This window comes from Halyomorpha halys, unplaced genomic scaffold (genome assembly GCF_000696795.3).
Source record: "Halyomorpha halys isolate HHAL.00 unplaced genomic scaffold, Hhal_1.1 Scaffold1841.1, whole genome shotgun sequence".
NCBI lineage: Eukaryota > Metazoa > Arthropoda > Insecta > Hemiptera > Pentatomidae > Halyomorpha > Halyomorpha halys.
In genome coordinates, this window is record NW_027109301.1 from 176,881 (window position 1) to 190,583 (window position 13,703).

At 28.6% G+C, this 13,703-nt stretch overlaps 1 protein-coding gene across 1 annotated transcript in view; it reads right to left on the reverse strand.

The window, feature by feature from the left end:
- Window positions 1-910: 910 nt before the first annotated feature.
- LOC106690722 (clavesin-1) overlaps window positions 911-13,703 on the reverse strand; it is a 26,654-nt gene continuing 13,861 nt past the window's right edge. The window contains exons 2-7 of the mRNA XM_014436248.3: window positions 7,790-7,881; window positions 5,225-5,378; window positions 4,038-4,231; window positions 2,404-2,514; window positions 1,664-1,808; window positions 911-1,584 (exon numbers count right to left, since the gene is read on the reverse strand). Coding sequence (XP_014291734.1) covers window positions 1,550-1,584; window positions 1,664-1,808; window positions 2,404-2,514; window positions 4,038-4,231; window positions 5,225-5,378; window positions 7,790-7,881 — 731 coding nt within the window. The 3' untranslated portion in view covers window positions 911-1,549. The remainder of the gene's footprint in view (window positions 1,585-1,663; window positions 1,809-2,403; window positions 2,515-4,037; window positions 4,232-5,224; window positions 5,379-7,789; window positions 7,882-13,703) is intronic.

Sequence of the window (13,703 nt, forward strand, 5' to 3'; positions counted from 1 at the left end):
AGTTTTCATCTTTTAGTCATTAAAAGTTATTTTTTAAGAAAATTAACTTTATTTATTGAATATTTCACTAATTAATTAATTTATTATTTTAATATTAGAAGATTATTACTTGACTTATAGAATTGAAAGAAAATTGTCCATGTGTCAGCTAAAAAAAAATTACTCATATAGCAAGAAAAAATATTTGTTTGAAACCTGGCTTCATGGTTGCCTTGACCATCTTCCTCTATTTTAACCTTGTTTGATGCATTTATTAGTTTAATATTCGGTCTATGTGATTTTTAAAAAAATTACAAAATAGTGTAGTAAAACTTCTTAATGGATACAATTATGTTAATATAAAAGAGATACCACAGAAATTTTTCAATAGAGGCTGGACAAATATAGCTTAAAACTTATAGAAAGAGACATGAGCCTTCCAATGTAAGTCATTTCCTAGGGAAGGCCTGTAGAATTAATATCAAATTGTTTACCCAGGGGTGGGTACAAGTGATAGAAATTAAGTATTATGTTTAAGAAGTGAGTAAATAATTAAAGCTTTTGTTTGCAAAATATTTTCCTGAAGTTCAATACTTAGAAGAATTAAGGAAATTGGTAGATGAAAACACATTAGACTTTTCTTGTAACACAAGTTAGAAGTTTATTGTCATTCTGCCATTTTTAAACATTCTGTTTAAAAAGGACTCCTCACATGATCAGTAATAAAAAATGATGTCATTATTACTAATCATTATTACTTAGATAAACACTGATGGGTCAACAGAATACTGATATACATTCAGGATCTATCAGAGTATTTTGATAGTCTGTCAGTATTGAATATTTCAAGTAAACTTTATATTCTATTTCAAATAGTCATCACTTCACCAGCAGTTTTCTATACTCAAATTGATATATAATAAAGAATAAAGACATTCAAAACATTTATTGAAACTTATAACTTAATGCAAGAGCTGTAGAAAGTCAAATTAAAAGAATAATAGGATGAAAAACAAGGATGTGAAATTTTATTTCTTTACTTTTATTCTTACTTAGTGATTTGTACCAACATATCACTGTGCCCTGGTAAACAGGAAAACTAATAGCTTTAACAACAAGCCACCAGAGAGCACTTATTTACTGAATTAGTATTAGCCTATTCTCATCTCAGATGGAAATTTGGTATCTAAATTTTATTTTGTTAATTAAAACAGCATAATGTTGTATTACTATATAAAAAAGTAATATTTAGAAAATAAAGAGGTTATGTTAAAAAAAAGGAAAAATAAAGACCAGTTAATTGAATTTTAAAAACAACTAAAGTAAGATGAATTTACATTGAAATAAGAAAAATGTATTTTCATATTCACGATCAGTTGTTAAAATTTGTATAGATAAATGAATTATTGATTTTAGCAAATACAAACCAATGTAATCTAATATGTCTCTTTCATGATTTTGTTATTCATCCATAAGGTTTTGAATAACAAATAAGTGATGCCTTGCATGAGTTTTTCTACAGGATCTTCCACAACCAAATTTTTGAGATACAAAACAAGAAGTATCTTTATTACTTCAATTTTCCGTAACCCATGGATGGATTTTCTATAAAATAATATCAAAATAGGTGATTAAATAAAAAGAAGTATAGAAAACGTCAATTTTTTGATATTCCTTCACTTACCTTTTAGCAGAGTTTCCTCTTTCAAAATATCATCGTACCAGTCTTTAACACTATCTAAATCTAGAGTACCACCTAGCCAGCTAGGTATATTTTCCTTTTTTATACAATCATGTAAATCTGTATATGGAGCTTTATGCCATTTAAACTGAAATAAATGAAAGTTTTTATAATGTTTATCCAATAAATACAAAATAGTATTATGATTTTCTTAATTAGTTAAAAAAGCCTTATTAATTAATGCACTATTTTGTATTTTTATGAATAATTTTTTAATTATTTTAATTTGAAAAATGGATTTTATTTTAGTATTATTTTTAGCTATATTTTGAATATTAATTTAAAAAAATAGTGATAATTTAAATTATTTATTAATTAATTTCGGTTTCAGTACACCAAAAACCATAAACACCAGCCAAAATCAAATTTCAAAAAGGTTCTATATTAGCAATAAAAATAATTCATAGAGAACTCATCCCAGAGCTCAAATAAATTTACTATTAGAACCCTTTACTGTGTCAATGATTTACTGTGAGTCTGTGATACCTTTCTGTCTAGCCTAGACATAAGGTCCTTTCTGAGTCCCTTTTGGGGTTCTACTTGGCCAACAAGTATTTTTGGAGTTGTTACTTTTGCATTCTCCTACCTTCATTTCCTTATGCCCACAAATTTTAAGAACCGGTTCCTATACAATGTACATGAATGTATGTATTATAACCGTAAATCATAAAATTAATAAATACCTTTTCAGTAAAACTATCTCTAAGAAAAGGCCTCAAAGCTGCGTAGAACAAATTAAAAACAATTGGATGATTTGCAATATGTAGAACTTCGAACCTTACTGGAATACATTCCTGAAAAAATTAATATAAATATATATAATACATTGTTTCAAATAAATTGGTTAATAGGTGAACAAAATAATTGAAGATTATGTGATATTTAATTCTTAAAAAGTTTTATTTTCAAAATTCAGAAGATTTAAAAATAGTTATCTACTTATTACATTTAAATATACCTAAATCTGTGCAAGTAAAGAACAATTGGTTCAAGGCACTGCTTATATTACAAAGGTTGGTGTAATAAAAGTACATCTAGGTCCATAATTTTTCATAGGTTAACCCAACAAAACTATAAACCGAGATTAATGAACCTACTTTATCTTCTTTTGTCTTTATAAAATAAACGAAAATTGATGGGGAATGCTCATAAATACAGAAGAATTAAATATAAAATACTAAAGCTTAATTGTACACATTATAGTATAAATTATTCTAAATTGTAAACATAAGGTCTATAATATGGTATCTATAAACTATATAGTTTCATATCAGGAAGGAGTAAGAACTTATGATTTAAGATCATATAAGACCATTAAATGTTATTCATAATAATAAGAAATATATTAGAATAGTTATAATTTTGATGGATGAAATATGAAATGTCTGCAAGAAAAAGATGCAGAAAGCTATTATAGGATGATGAAACCTCTTGCCAGTTCTGGTACAAGCATTTAGTGATCAGATGATGTAGTGCTGATAGCAGACACCATATATATGGAGTGAGGAGCTTCAGTTGAGAGTCACGTGTATCAATGAAGAAAAAAGCAAAGCTTTGCTTGTTGGAAGGAATGTGGAGGGAGCATTAATATATAATTTGATATGGAATTTTAAATTGATCCTTCTCAATTTTTGGATGCCTGTATCTGAAAACAATAGTGTTCAGAGATGGAAATTTAGGTCACAAGGTACTTAATAGACTGAAAAAAGCAAATCGAGAGTAATCCAAAATATGCTCTAAAGTTATAGGAATGAAGAAAATAAGCAGAAAGGCAAAGCATCTTCAATTTAAAACAGTATTCCTAAATTTTGTTCAATGGAGCAGAGAGTTGGACAGTAGCAGATCATCATGTGAGTAAAGTGGCAACATTGCAGATGAGGTTTAAGGTCTAGCCAGTTCGGGAGGTAATGGAGCAGCACCAACTGAAATGGTTTAACTATATAGGCAGAATGGGTGATCAAAGAAAGATTAAATGATTGGTTGAAACCATATCAGAAGAAAAGCACCTATGACCAAGGCAGATGAATATAAATTGCATCTCCAGGCATAATAGAGCAAGAGGCTGCTCTAATGGCAAATGATCATGACGAGTGGAGTAAATGGACCGAGGCTAAACTTGCTTATGGCAACTTGGAGGTAGAGAAAAATATTTAAAAAAAAAAACAAATTTTTTAATCATTGAAAATTAAGGTTGAAAATTTTGTCAAATATGATATAGATGTATTTTATCTATTTATTATTAAATTTTATGATTTGTGAAGTATTTAATTCTTGAATGGGAATATATAAAATAATATTATAAATGATCAGATGATACCTGTAATATCTTCACCATAGTTTTAAGCTTGTGTGGAGTTGCCCATTTCATTATTCTGATGGTAAGATCCGTGCAGTCAACTACTAAAGTTATGCCATTATTTTGGGTGTCTGGTTGGTATGATAGGTATTCCAAGACAAGTATTACTGCTTGTACACATCTATCCCAATCAAGCTCACCTGGGTCTAAATTACCTTTCAACATAAAATGAGAAAATCATATATCATCAAAAATATTTAAAAATGGGTTAAGGAACTTTATAATTTATAAGTGATTCCTCTAATTAGAAGTGAAGAGTACTTGAGTAGGAAGCTGTGAATAGTATTTCATACCTGAACATGAAAAGTTAAAGAGTTGTTGTATAGAATTTACTAAGCAATGCAGAGCTTTAATATCGAAAAAATATTTACATGAAAAATGAGCAAAAGATGAATAATACCCTTAAAGCCAGTTTAGAAATGAATAGAGAACAAATAATACAGTGATTTTCTAAGATAAACCTATTCTTTATCAACTGAGGAAACTAAAGGATGAGACAATAAACTCTCATTTATCTATTCTAATCAATAACATCATAGTATCCTGAGAATAACAGAAAGAACAAAATTTAAAAAAAATCTTTTTATATATTTATATTATCTTGTTTGAGACTGGTTGTTTAATTAAGCATAACAAAAGATATCCCACTAGTCCCAACATTCTTTATTAAATCATATTACATGTCCAATGATTTGGCCGATCTGGCCATCAACAAGGACAAACAATTTTAGTTTCACAACCTCTCATTTATTAATAAAACTTTGTAGGCTTTGATGCCCAAGTCAAATTAATAAAATCAAAAGAACCTGTATTTTTCACTATAAAAATGTGTATTTTCTATTTTAACTTTTTTTTTAATATAATATTTTGAGAAGTATCATTCACCATTCACTTGCAGTGCCACCGCTGTTTCTAACTAGCTGCACATATCTAACTATTAAACTTTCTGTCCTATAAAAGTTTTTGCCCTAACCTAAAGTTAACCTGCTTCCTCACCCAAAAATAAAATAGATCCTACTTCTGTCCTTCCCAATGAAAACAAAGTAAAGCTTTAAAATATCAATATTTTCCCAAAAAAAAAGCTTTATTTGCTAATTTTGTTAAGGTGACTTACTGAACTAAATTTTAAAAATTATATACATTTGTACCAAGCCTCAGAAAAAGTGTCTTCCTTCCAAATGAATCTTCTTGCGGCAGTATAAAACCAAATTCTAGGTCACCTACAATATCTAGATAGGATGATGGATTTTTATAGACAAACTCATTTGGTAACTCGAGTTTCGCTCTGTAATAGTCCTTAATCTAAAAAAAAAATAATATTTATTTGTAATAATTGACTTAAATTGATTGGAAGAAAATGAATATAAATTGGTAGAGGAACAAGATTTTCGATATCTAAATACTTATGTTCTATTCTTAATCTAGTTTTCTTCTGTAATTTCTATACTCAAAAATTCATTTTAAAACTAAGCTGTTTTTTATTGAAAAATCTAGATTCATAGTTTTATATCACTTATTCTTCTTTTATTTATTTGAAACTAAAGTATTTTTAAATCCATAAAGCTGCTTAGAGAATGGTTGTTATAATTATTTATATGTATTGCTCAATTTTTAAATTTATTAAAAAACAATAAACAGTAATAACTGAATGAAGCAGAGAAACAATTTACTCAAAAAACAGTAACTGCATTAGGTTGCCACACATCATACTGAGACTAGTTGGACAATTGTTATTATTCTTATAATACATAGGCATAGTTAGTAAATATTAAAATACATAATAGTAATACATTATTTTTTTTTCTTCTTATTTTTTTAGTTCTTTAATCTTTTTCTATAGTTTCATCTTTTTTTTTATACTATTATTCTTTTTTCTTCTTCTATTATTTACTATATACCTACATTTAATTATCTCTAATTTTAATAAATAGTACAAATTTTAAATGTAGAAAAAGATAAATACATAAAAATCTGACATGGTCATTAACAATTATTTTCCATTAAAATCTAAAAAAAATGAACTCAGCATACAGGCATACAACAAAATAAATACATTTTAATAAAAGTAAAAAGTATATGAGTGATAATCATACAAAGTTACAAATGTTTAGAAAAAAAGGTTAATAAATATAAAAATAAGAAATGTAAAAAGTAATAGATTAAAGTAATAAATTTATACCTTGAAAAAGGAATAAATATACAATTATAAAAAGTAATATGTATACAAAATTATAAAAATATATAAATAATATGTGCCATATATGCTAATATATACCATGCATGTGATGGTGTATATTAGATCCCAGAGAGCTCAGGATTATATTTTGTGCCATTGCTACATTTTTAATATCAGCTCCAAGTTCCTCCATGAAGCTCCTAGTTGTTTTTGGTATAGTTCCTCCAGTTCTAAACCAGAGCCCTCTCATGTTGAAGTATTTTTCCCGAAACTCTCATGGAACATTTCTTTAAGGAAAGAAATACTTTTATAATATATTTTTCTTTTCCTTTTTCACTCTATTTGCCTGGTCCAGGCAACTACTTTTATATCCCACAATGAGATCTAGAATGATTGCTGACTCAGGATTAAGAATGTCATAAAATGCCGAGCAACTGAAAATTCTTACAAGAACTAGCTGGGGTGCTGACTGAAGAGCCATGCTACTGATATATCAAGATATTATCTGTTCTTTGATGAATTATGGGATTTTTATCCATGATTATGCTCAGAAAACCCATCTAGCTCAAGGACTTGGAAACAACTTACACTGGACCCTTCAGAATTAACACATTTTAATAATTTGCACTGAATAAGAGTATTACAATTATCATTAAACCATGAATTAGCTATTCACTATTGTACATAATTATATCCCTAAATTACTAACCCAACGCACATGTACCTATTTAGACCTAAACTATCCTCTAAATTTCAAAAGAAAACCAATACTATCCAATCTTTATTAATAGAAAGAGCATTCTCGGCTATTCAACAGCTAAATTTTATCAATATAAATACATTACAAATGTAATGGTAAAGGTTTACAAACTGTAAACCTCCATGAAACTCTAGTCTATAACCTCAAATATATTCCCAACAGCTAAAATCACTAAAGAAAGCACAGTAGCATCAGATTACAGAGATCAATCTTGAAAGATGATTCACTCATTGGTAGAACATCAATTAATTTTTTACAGATGGACCCAGTACAGCAACATTATTGGTTTTTGTGACTAAGGATTCCACACACAAATTCAAATTATATTAGCTTGGTAATGTTTTTACTGCAGCAGTGAATATCATTGTAATGGCACTGTAGTAATTTACAAAGAGAGCAGTAAAGTAAAACCTTGAAATCCTCCAGTTATAGCTCCTGCACAGAGAAAGTGGTCCTCACTTGTCTCAAGATTGGGCGACTCAGTGGAGTAATACATAACATCTTTATCATAATCACTAAAGGTGTAAGAACAAGATGTCAACATTGTAACAAGGCCCTTAAAATAGTCCTCATCTTCTATGTTCATTCTCCTGTTAATTAAGGGAAATTGGGACACTGTGATACATTGCATTTGGGCAATATTATACCATAAGGAGCAAAGTAACAAATTTCGATGGTACTTAATTGTTTTGAGGGATAAAAATTAAATTTGATAAAAAGAAAGAACTACATAAAATAATTATTACAAAATGCAAGATGCTTTGTAAAAAAACTTACCAAAATGAAGGTATCTTTTACATCATATTTACTGGCTTTAATGAACCTGATAAGAAATTCATCTGATCTTGGGCAGACAAGTTTTGTTTCTCCTGTATTTAATAATAAATTATTAATATGTTTAAGTAGTAATATAGGAGTAAAAATATATAATAGTGAGCAATAACTAGTGATGTAAAAGATTATAAAATAAATGGTAAAATTAGAGCAGACTTACATCTCTTACCAGGAGAGTGATTTACTCTGTTTTCCTACTAATCGTACCAACATTGAGGATATATTGGGAGAAAAATATTAGAAATATCATGAGGAAAATAAGAAATTTATGATCCTAAATCATATTAAGACATAAGGAGGGGTTTCAGCGTTCCAAGTTTGCAACACTTTATTGGGCTGCCAGAACCCTTATAGTGGAAGAGCCCATGACCCTGCTGTGTAGGGAAAAAAATAAGGAAAATATTCCCTACTTTGCAGTAGAGAAGGAGAAACATTCCTTAGTCAAAGATCTTTAACAGTTATTTGGAGAGTCTTATCTAAATTTCAACCTACTGTATTGTAAAACCAATTATATCAAAATAAGTAATATATACTTTTAGTTTTGAAAATGACTGTCAGGCCAGTACAATATCTTAATAAAGATTTAGGAAATTTTGGGGTATGATACTGGTTAACTGTTATTTGTATTTTTTCAAATATGTTTTCTGTATCAATTATTAACTTTATAATATATTTGTCTTTATTTTTAAATTTGATGCTAGAATTGTCTACTGATGATAACAGACTTATTATAGTAATTGGTATTGTTAGGTTACTTTTACTACAACTACTATATTTTTTTTTAATATAAATTTTCATTTTTCCTCAAGTCCATCAATTACATATTTGGTTTTTATGGGTTTGGTAATTCACTAACAAAAAATCATTATGCGTTTTGTGTTTTCAACATTAATTTTCATGTTAACAGACAGCAAATTACTTTGGGAGAATATTAAGGTTGAACTGCAGGTCTCTGTCATAGTTTGTTAATACTACCATATCGTCAGCAAAACAAAGCACATTATAATCAGTGTGTCTTAAATTGGAGTATTCCAGGTGAACACGTTTAAGCATTTCCTTCACTCTTCAACACCACATCGTGGACCAAAATAAAGAGCAATTGTTTAAAACAATAGCTTTGACCAATCCGTAATTTTGATTCAAATTCTTTGAAGAGGTTATTTCCTGTTCTAGCTATGTTTCTCCGACAGGCAAAAGGTTATCAATTGCCAGTATTAGGTCCTGATCAATATTGCATTCCTCTAAGGTTCTGATGATGTAGTTCGGGTTGTTGTGACTAATTTATTAGTTTTGATTCCAATTTAAGATGTGAAATACTCTATACAAGAAGGCCTCAAGAATGTGTCTTCTCTCCAGAATTTTATAATACAGTTTCCTAGGTGTACTGAAAAATGAAATGCCTCTTGTGGCTTTTACATTTTCTATTGTCTTATTTAATAAAAAAATAGGAACAATTATATTTTTCAGGAATTATTATTTTTTTAAATTAATTATCAATCATAAATGTCCTGTATATTACCGTAATAAACTTACAATCAATTGCCATTCTGAAACAAAATGGAGAATGGTAAGGTCGTTTTTCGTGTATTATTCTGGGATGACTTATGACTTCTGAGTCACACGTAAAAAAAACAAATTGAATGGCCCAATAGCCTCAGAGAAAAGTCGCTACTGTGTTTTTCTTTCTTTTTTTTAGGCTCTGGTATATTGTTGTAAGGCTAAGACATAATACATTTATATTTTTCTTTTATCTGCATAAATGGAGATTGGGGTGAATGAAACCTGTAATCGGCCGCCATTTTGAAAGAAATGGTAATGGCGAGTAACGAGGATCATCCTAGGATGATCTGTGACTTTGGTGCCAGAGAGGAATGCTTTATTCTAAACGCAGTACTGCCCTAGTGCATTGGGTTACTATACACGGCACTAAAAATAGTCTAGTATTGGAGGAAAGCCGATGACGACGTTCTTCATCTTTTTTTTTTACTTAGATGTAATGATTCCATAATAGTTGATATTTTTCACTCCATATTCATAAATTTCCACGATGTGGGCAAATTAAATCTCTTACTGGCTATTTTAATTTAAAATGTAATCTACTCAATATTGACTCAACCGTAAAGTATAAGAAATGTTTTAATATATAAAAAATATATATATTGTAAATTATAATTGTGAAATAATATATAACGATAAATTTAGAAAATAGAAAGAATTATAATGGACGTAATATAAAACCCTGTTAATCTTAAAAATATCACCCGAGGTCACAAAGCAAACAATAATGCTGATAGTTGAAAAAAAGTGCCTCCTGTTTGTTTCACCTCTATTACCGACAGAGGAAATCGACAACAGATTTTCTTTTTTATGTACCTAATTATTTATCTAATATCCTCCAATTAGTGTCGTGATAAATATACTGTAAAAACCCTTGCGTGCAAGGCTGTGAGAAAATAGAGTTCCTATTATCAGTTACTAATTACTTTAAAAAAGTGAAGCTACTTTTTGCTTTTTTTTCCAATTTTATTTTTAGTTTCATTTCCATAATAAGGACTTAAAATAATCGCAATGTCTTGTTTCAGCTTAAAATTGTTGTATAGTGTAGGATTGTATATGAGTATATTAGAAGGAATAATGAATATATTGTTATTACAAATATGAAAACCAAATTTTATTCTCTATGTAAGCTACAAGTTATCAGCCATTATAGATTAATAAGTAATAAAGTAGTGATAAAATCTTTGATTAACATGTTCAGTTAAATTATATAATCTATAAAGGTTATGACTAATAATTCATAGTTTGAAAAGCGAATAAATTTGGGTTTTTATTTTTGTAAATTTAACAATATCTTCATTATTCCTTATATATACCTTGGAATTAAATAAATAAGGAATAATGAATATTTTTGAAAACCTTAAGGCGCTGTTCATCCTGTAGTATAAGATGCCACACCTCGCATCCATAAAGAACAGTGGAAAGGATAATAGTTTTGTAAATTCCAATATTTAAGTTTTATTTTTACCTGCAAAGCGGACACTCCCCGCTCACCATATCATTAATGTGTATTTGGCGCCATTGATTCTTCACATACAGTGAACTTCACCATAGCCCTTAAAATATCCACTGGTAAAATAAGGAAGCACTCTCACCTGACATCTTTATACTCAATTGTTACTTTTTTTTCAATGGAGGGTATGAAAAAAAAATTTAAGTTTTTGGATAGAAAGCGCGAGCTAAGAAGTTTTTTAAATTGAAAATAACAAGCATTTCCCGCCTTCAACCTCGTTCTTATTTTCTCATCAATTTCGTTCTTCCTACACTATGAAAAAGTTCTATAATTTTAGTGAAAGAGGATGAATCCAATAAGTAACTAAATAGTTATCAAATCTTTTGAGTAACATGTTAAGCTAAATTATATAATCTATAATGTTTATGACCGATTACTCGTAATTCGAAAAGCGAATAAAATTGGGTTTTTGTGTTTGTAAATTTAACAACATATTCATTATGCCTTATATGTACCTTAGAATTAAATAAATAAGGAATAATGAATAAATTGTTAAATTTATAAATGTAAAAACACAATTTTATTCACTTTGCAAATTACGAGTAATCGATCATAACCATTATACTTAATTATATTTAATTACGCTTCGGGTTTAGAATTAATTTTTAAAAAATACATTCGGTATTGAACATGTATAGATGAGCTACATTGAGTTAAGGGATGTTTGATCCATTTGGACTGTGACAGTGATATTTTCACGATATATTTCAGATTTGTAGTTGCAGCTACTATCGTAGCCACAACCGTCTGAGGGTCATTCTCAAATGAACTATCGCTTTTTTTTCTATGAGCTGAGTAAATAAAAAAATAAAAACTACAATAAAATAAAATGATTGAAAACATCTGTGAGTCCACAAACATTTTATTGATTAAAAAAAAATGGCTTATCTCTTTTTCAGAACTCTGAACTTTGCTTGGTCCCAGATACCCTATTATTATTAATAATAAGGTATATAGTCGGGAGAGAGAAGATGAATAAAAATATTTGCCATTTTCACTTTGTATAACGGTTTTTCAAAGTAAGCTTCTATATCTTCTATACACTGTAATGTGACTAAATGAACAAGCTTCTACATCTTCTATACACTGTAAAAATGAACAAGCTTCTACATCTTCTATACACTGTAAAGTGACTAAATGAACAAGCTTCTACATCTTCTATACACTGTAATGTGACTAAATGAACAAGCTTCTACATCTTCTATACACTGTAATGTGACTAATTGAACAAGCTTCTACATCTTCTATACACTGTAATGTGACTAAATGAACAAGCTTCTATATCTTCTATACACTGTAATGTGACTAAATGAACAAGCTTCTACATCTTCTATACACTATAATGTGACTAAATGAACAAGCTTCTTCCTCTTATTGTGTTTTCTCCTTCAGCAACCCTATTTTTGCAAGTCGTTATGCTCGAGATAGATCTTTCGAACAAAATTTATTTATTGTTTAAAGTTGTCCTCTCTGTAAATAACCGATCTAGAGTGCAACTAGTTTATTCCTTAGGCAATCACTGAGTTTATCTCCATCTATTATTTTTTCCCATGAAACTTCATAGTTAAAAAATTTAAAAATCTCTCCGGGGTCGTTACGCTCGTGAATTTCTCAAGAAGAAGAAATTGTTTCCACTTTTACCGTTTCTTACGTTTCGAACAAACTATACTTTAAAATTCCTATTGAATTCAAATAAACAGAATACTACAAACTGATTGAATAAAAAAAAAATACAGAACTACTAACTGTAAAGGATTTTAAAGATTTGGGACATCAAAGTGTCAGTTTTATTGTCTTGATTAAAATTATCTAACTGCCTGAAAATGGAGAAATCACTACCCAAGCATAAGTTTAAGCAGGAAAACGGTAAAGTATTATACATGATAACAGTATGTTTTTTCACTTATTAATATTTCTCAAAAATAAAAAAAAGATTAATAATTAATATTGTATCAAGATAGCATAATTAATCATCTACAATTATTATTGTTATCTGAATTGTTATAAGACTGCAATTTTTTTCTGTTGAATAATGTTTATATGACTAATCTGTAATATTTTTTTTTAATCTATAGGAATATTTTAATAACTTGTTTTGTATTTTTAATTTCTTCACAAAATTGCCCTTCGCGTGAAGACAATAGGTTTATTTGATTAATTCAAGTAATTTGTTATCAATTTATGAGTAATTCTTTCAGTTTTTTGTTTTCCAATACATTATTCTGAACTTCGGGTTCAACGTGTCAGAACAATGTTGTATTAGATCATTGTTTCCACCTTTCAGAATCTCGAACATCATTCCGAATATTAGCTAATTAGTAACTGCTAGTGTAGTTCATTCTCATGATATTAGGGCTTAAATTAAAAAAAAAAAAAATCAAATTTCAAGGGATAGCACAAGGTAGTAAGTAGTTCAGAGTATTCCTCCTCATAGAAAAAATAGTTTAACAGAAATTGTTTGAATTACGGCGTTAAACGTCTTGTTAATTATCAAGATATTGAAAAATTAAATAAACTAAGATTCATTTTTTCAGCCCTAAACATTACCTTTTCAATGGTGTTTGTTTGATCTTTCTAACGTATAGTTTTCGCACTATCTAGAAATCGCGAACACTTGCATTTACTGAAATTAGCTAGTAGAACAGAAGAAAAATGGCTTTTATTTTAAACGGTCGAGGAAAAAACAAATCACCAACTCTTTTTATGTTTAGAAACATATGAACGTAATTTGATTATGTTCCTTTTATTTATCTTTCGGTATATAATTCGGTATATTCTATATATATA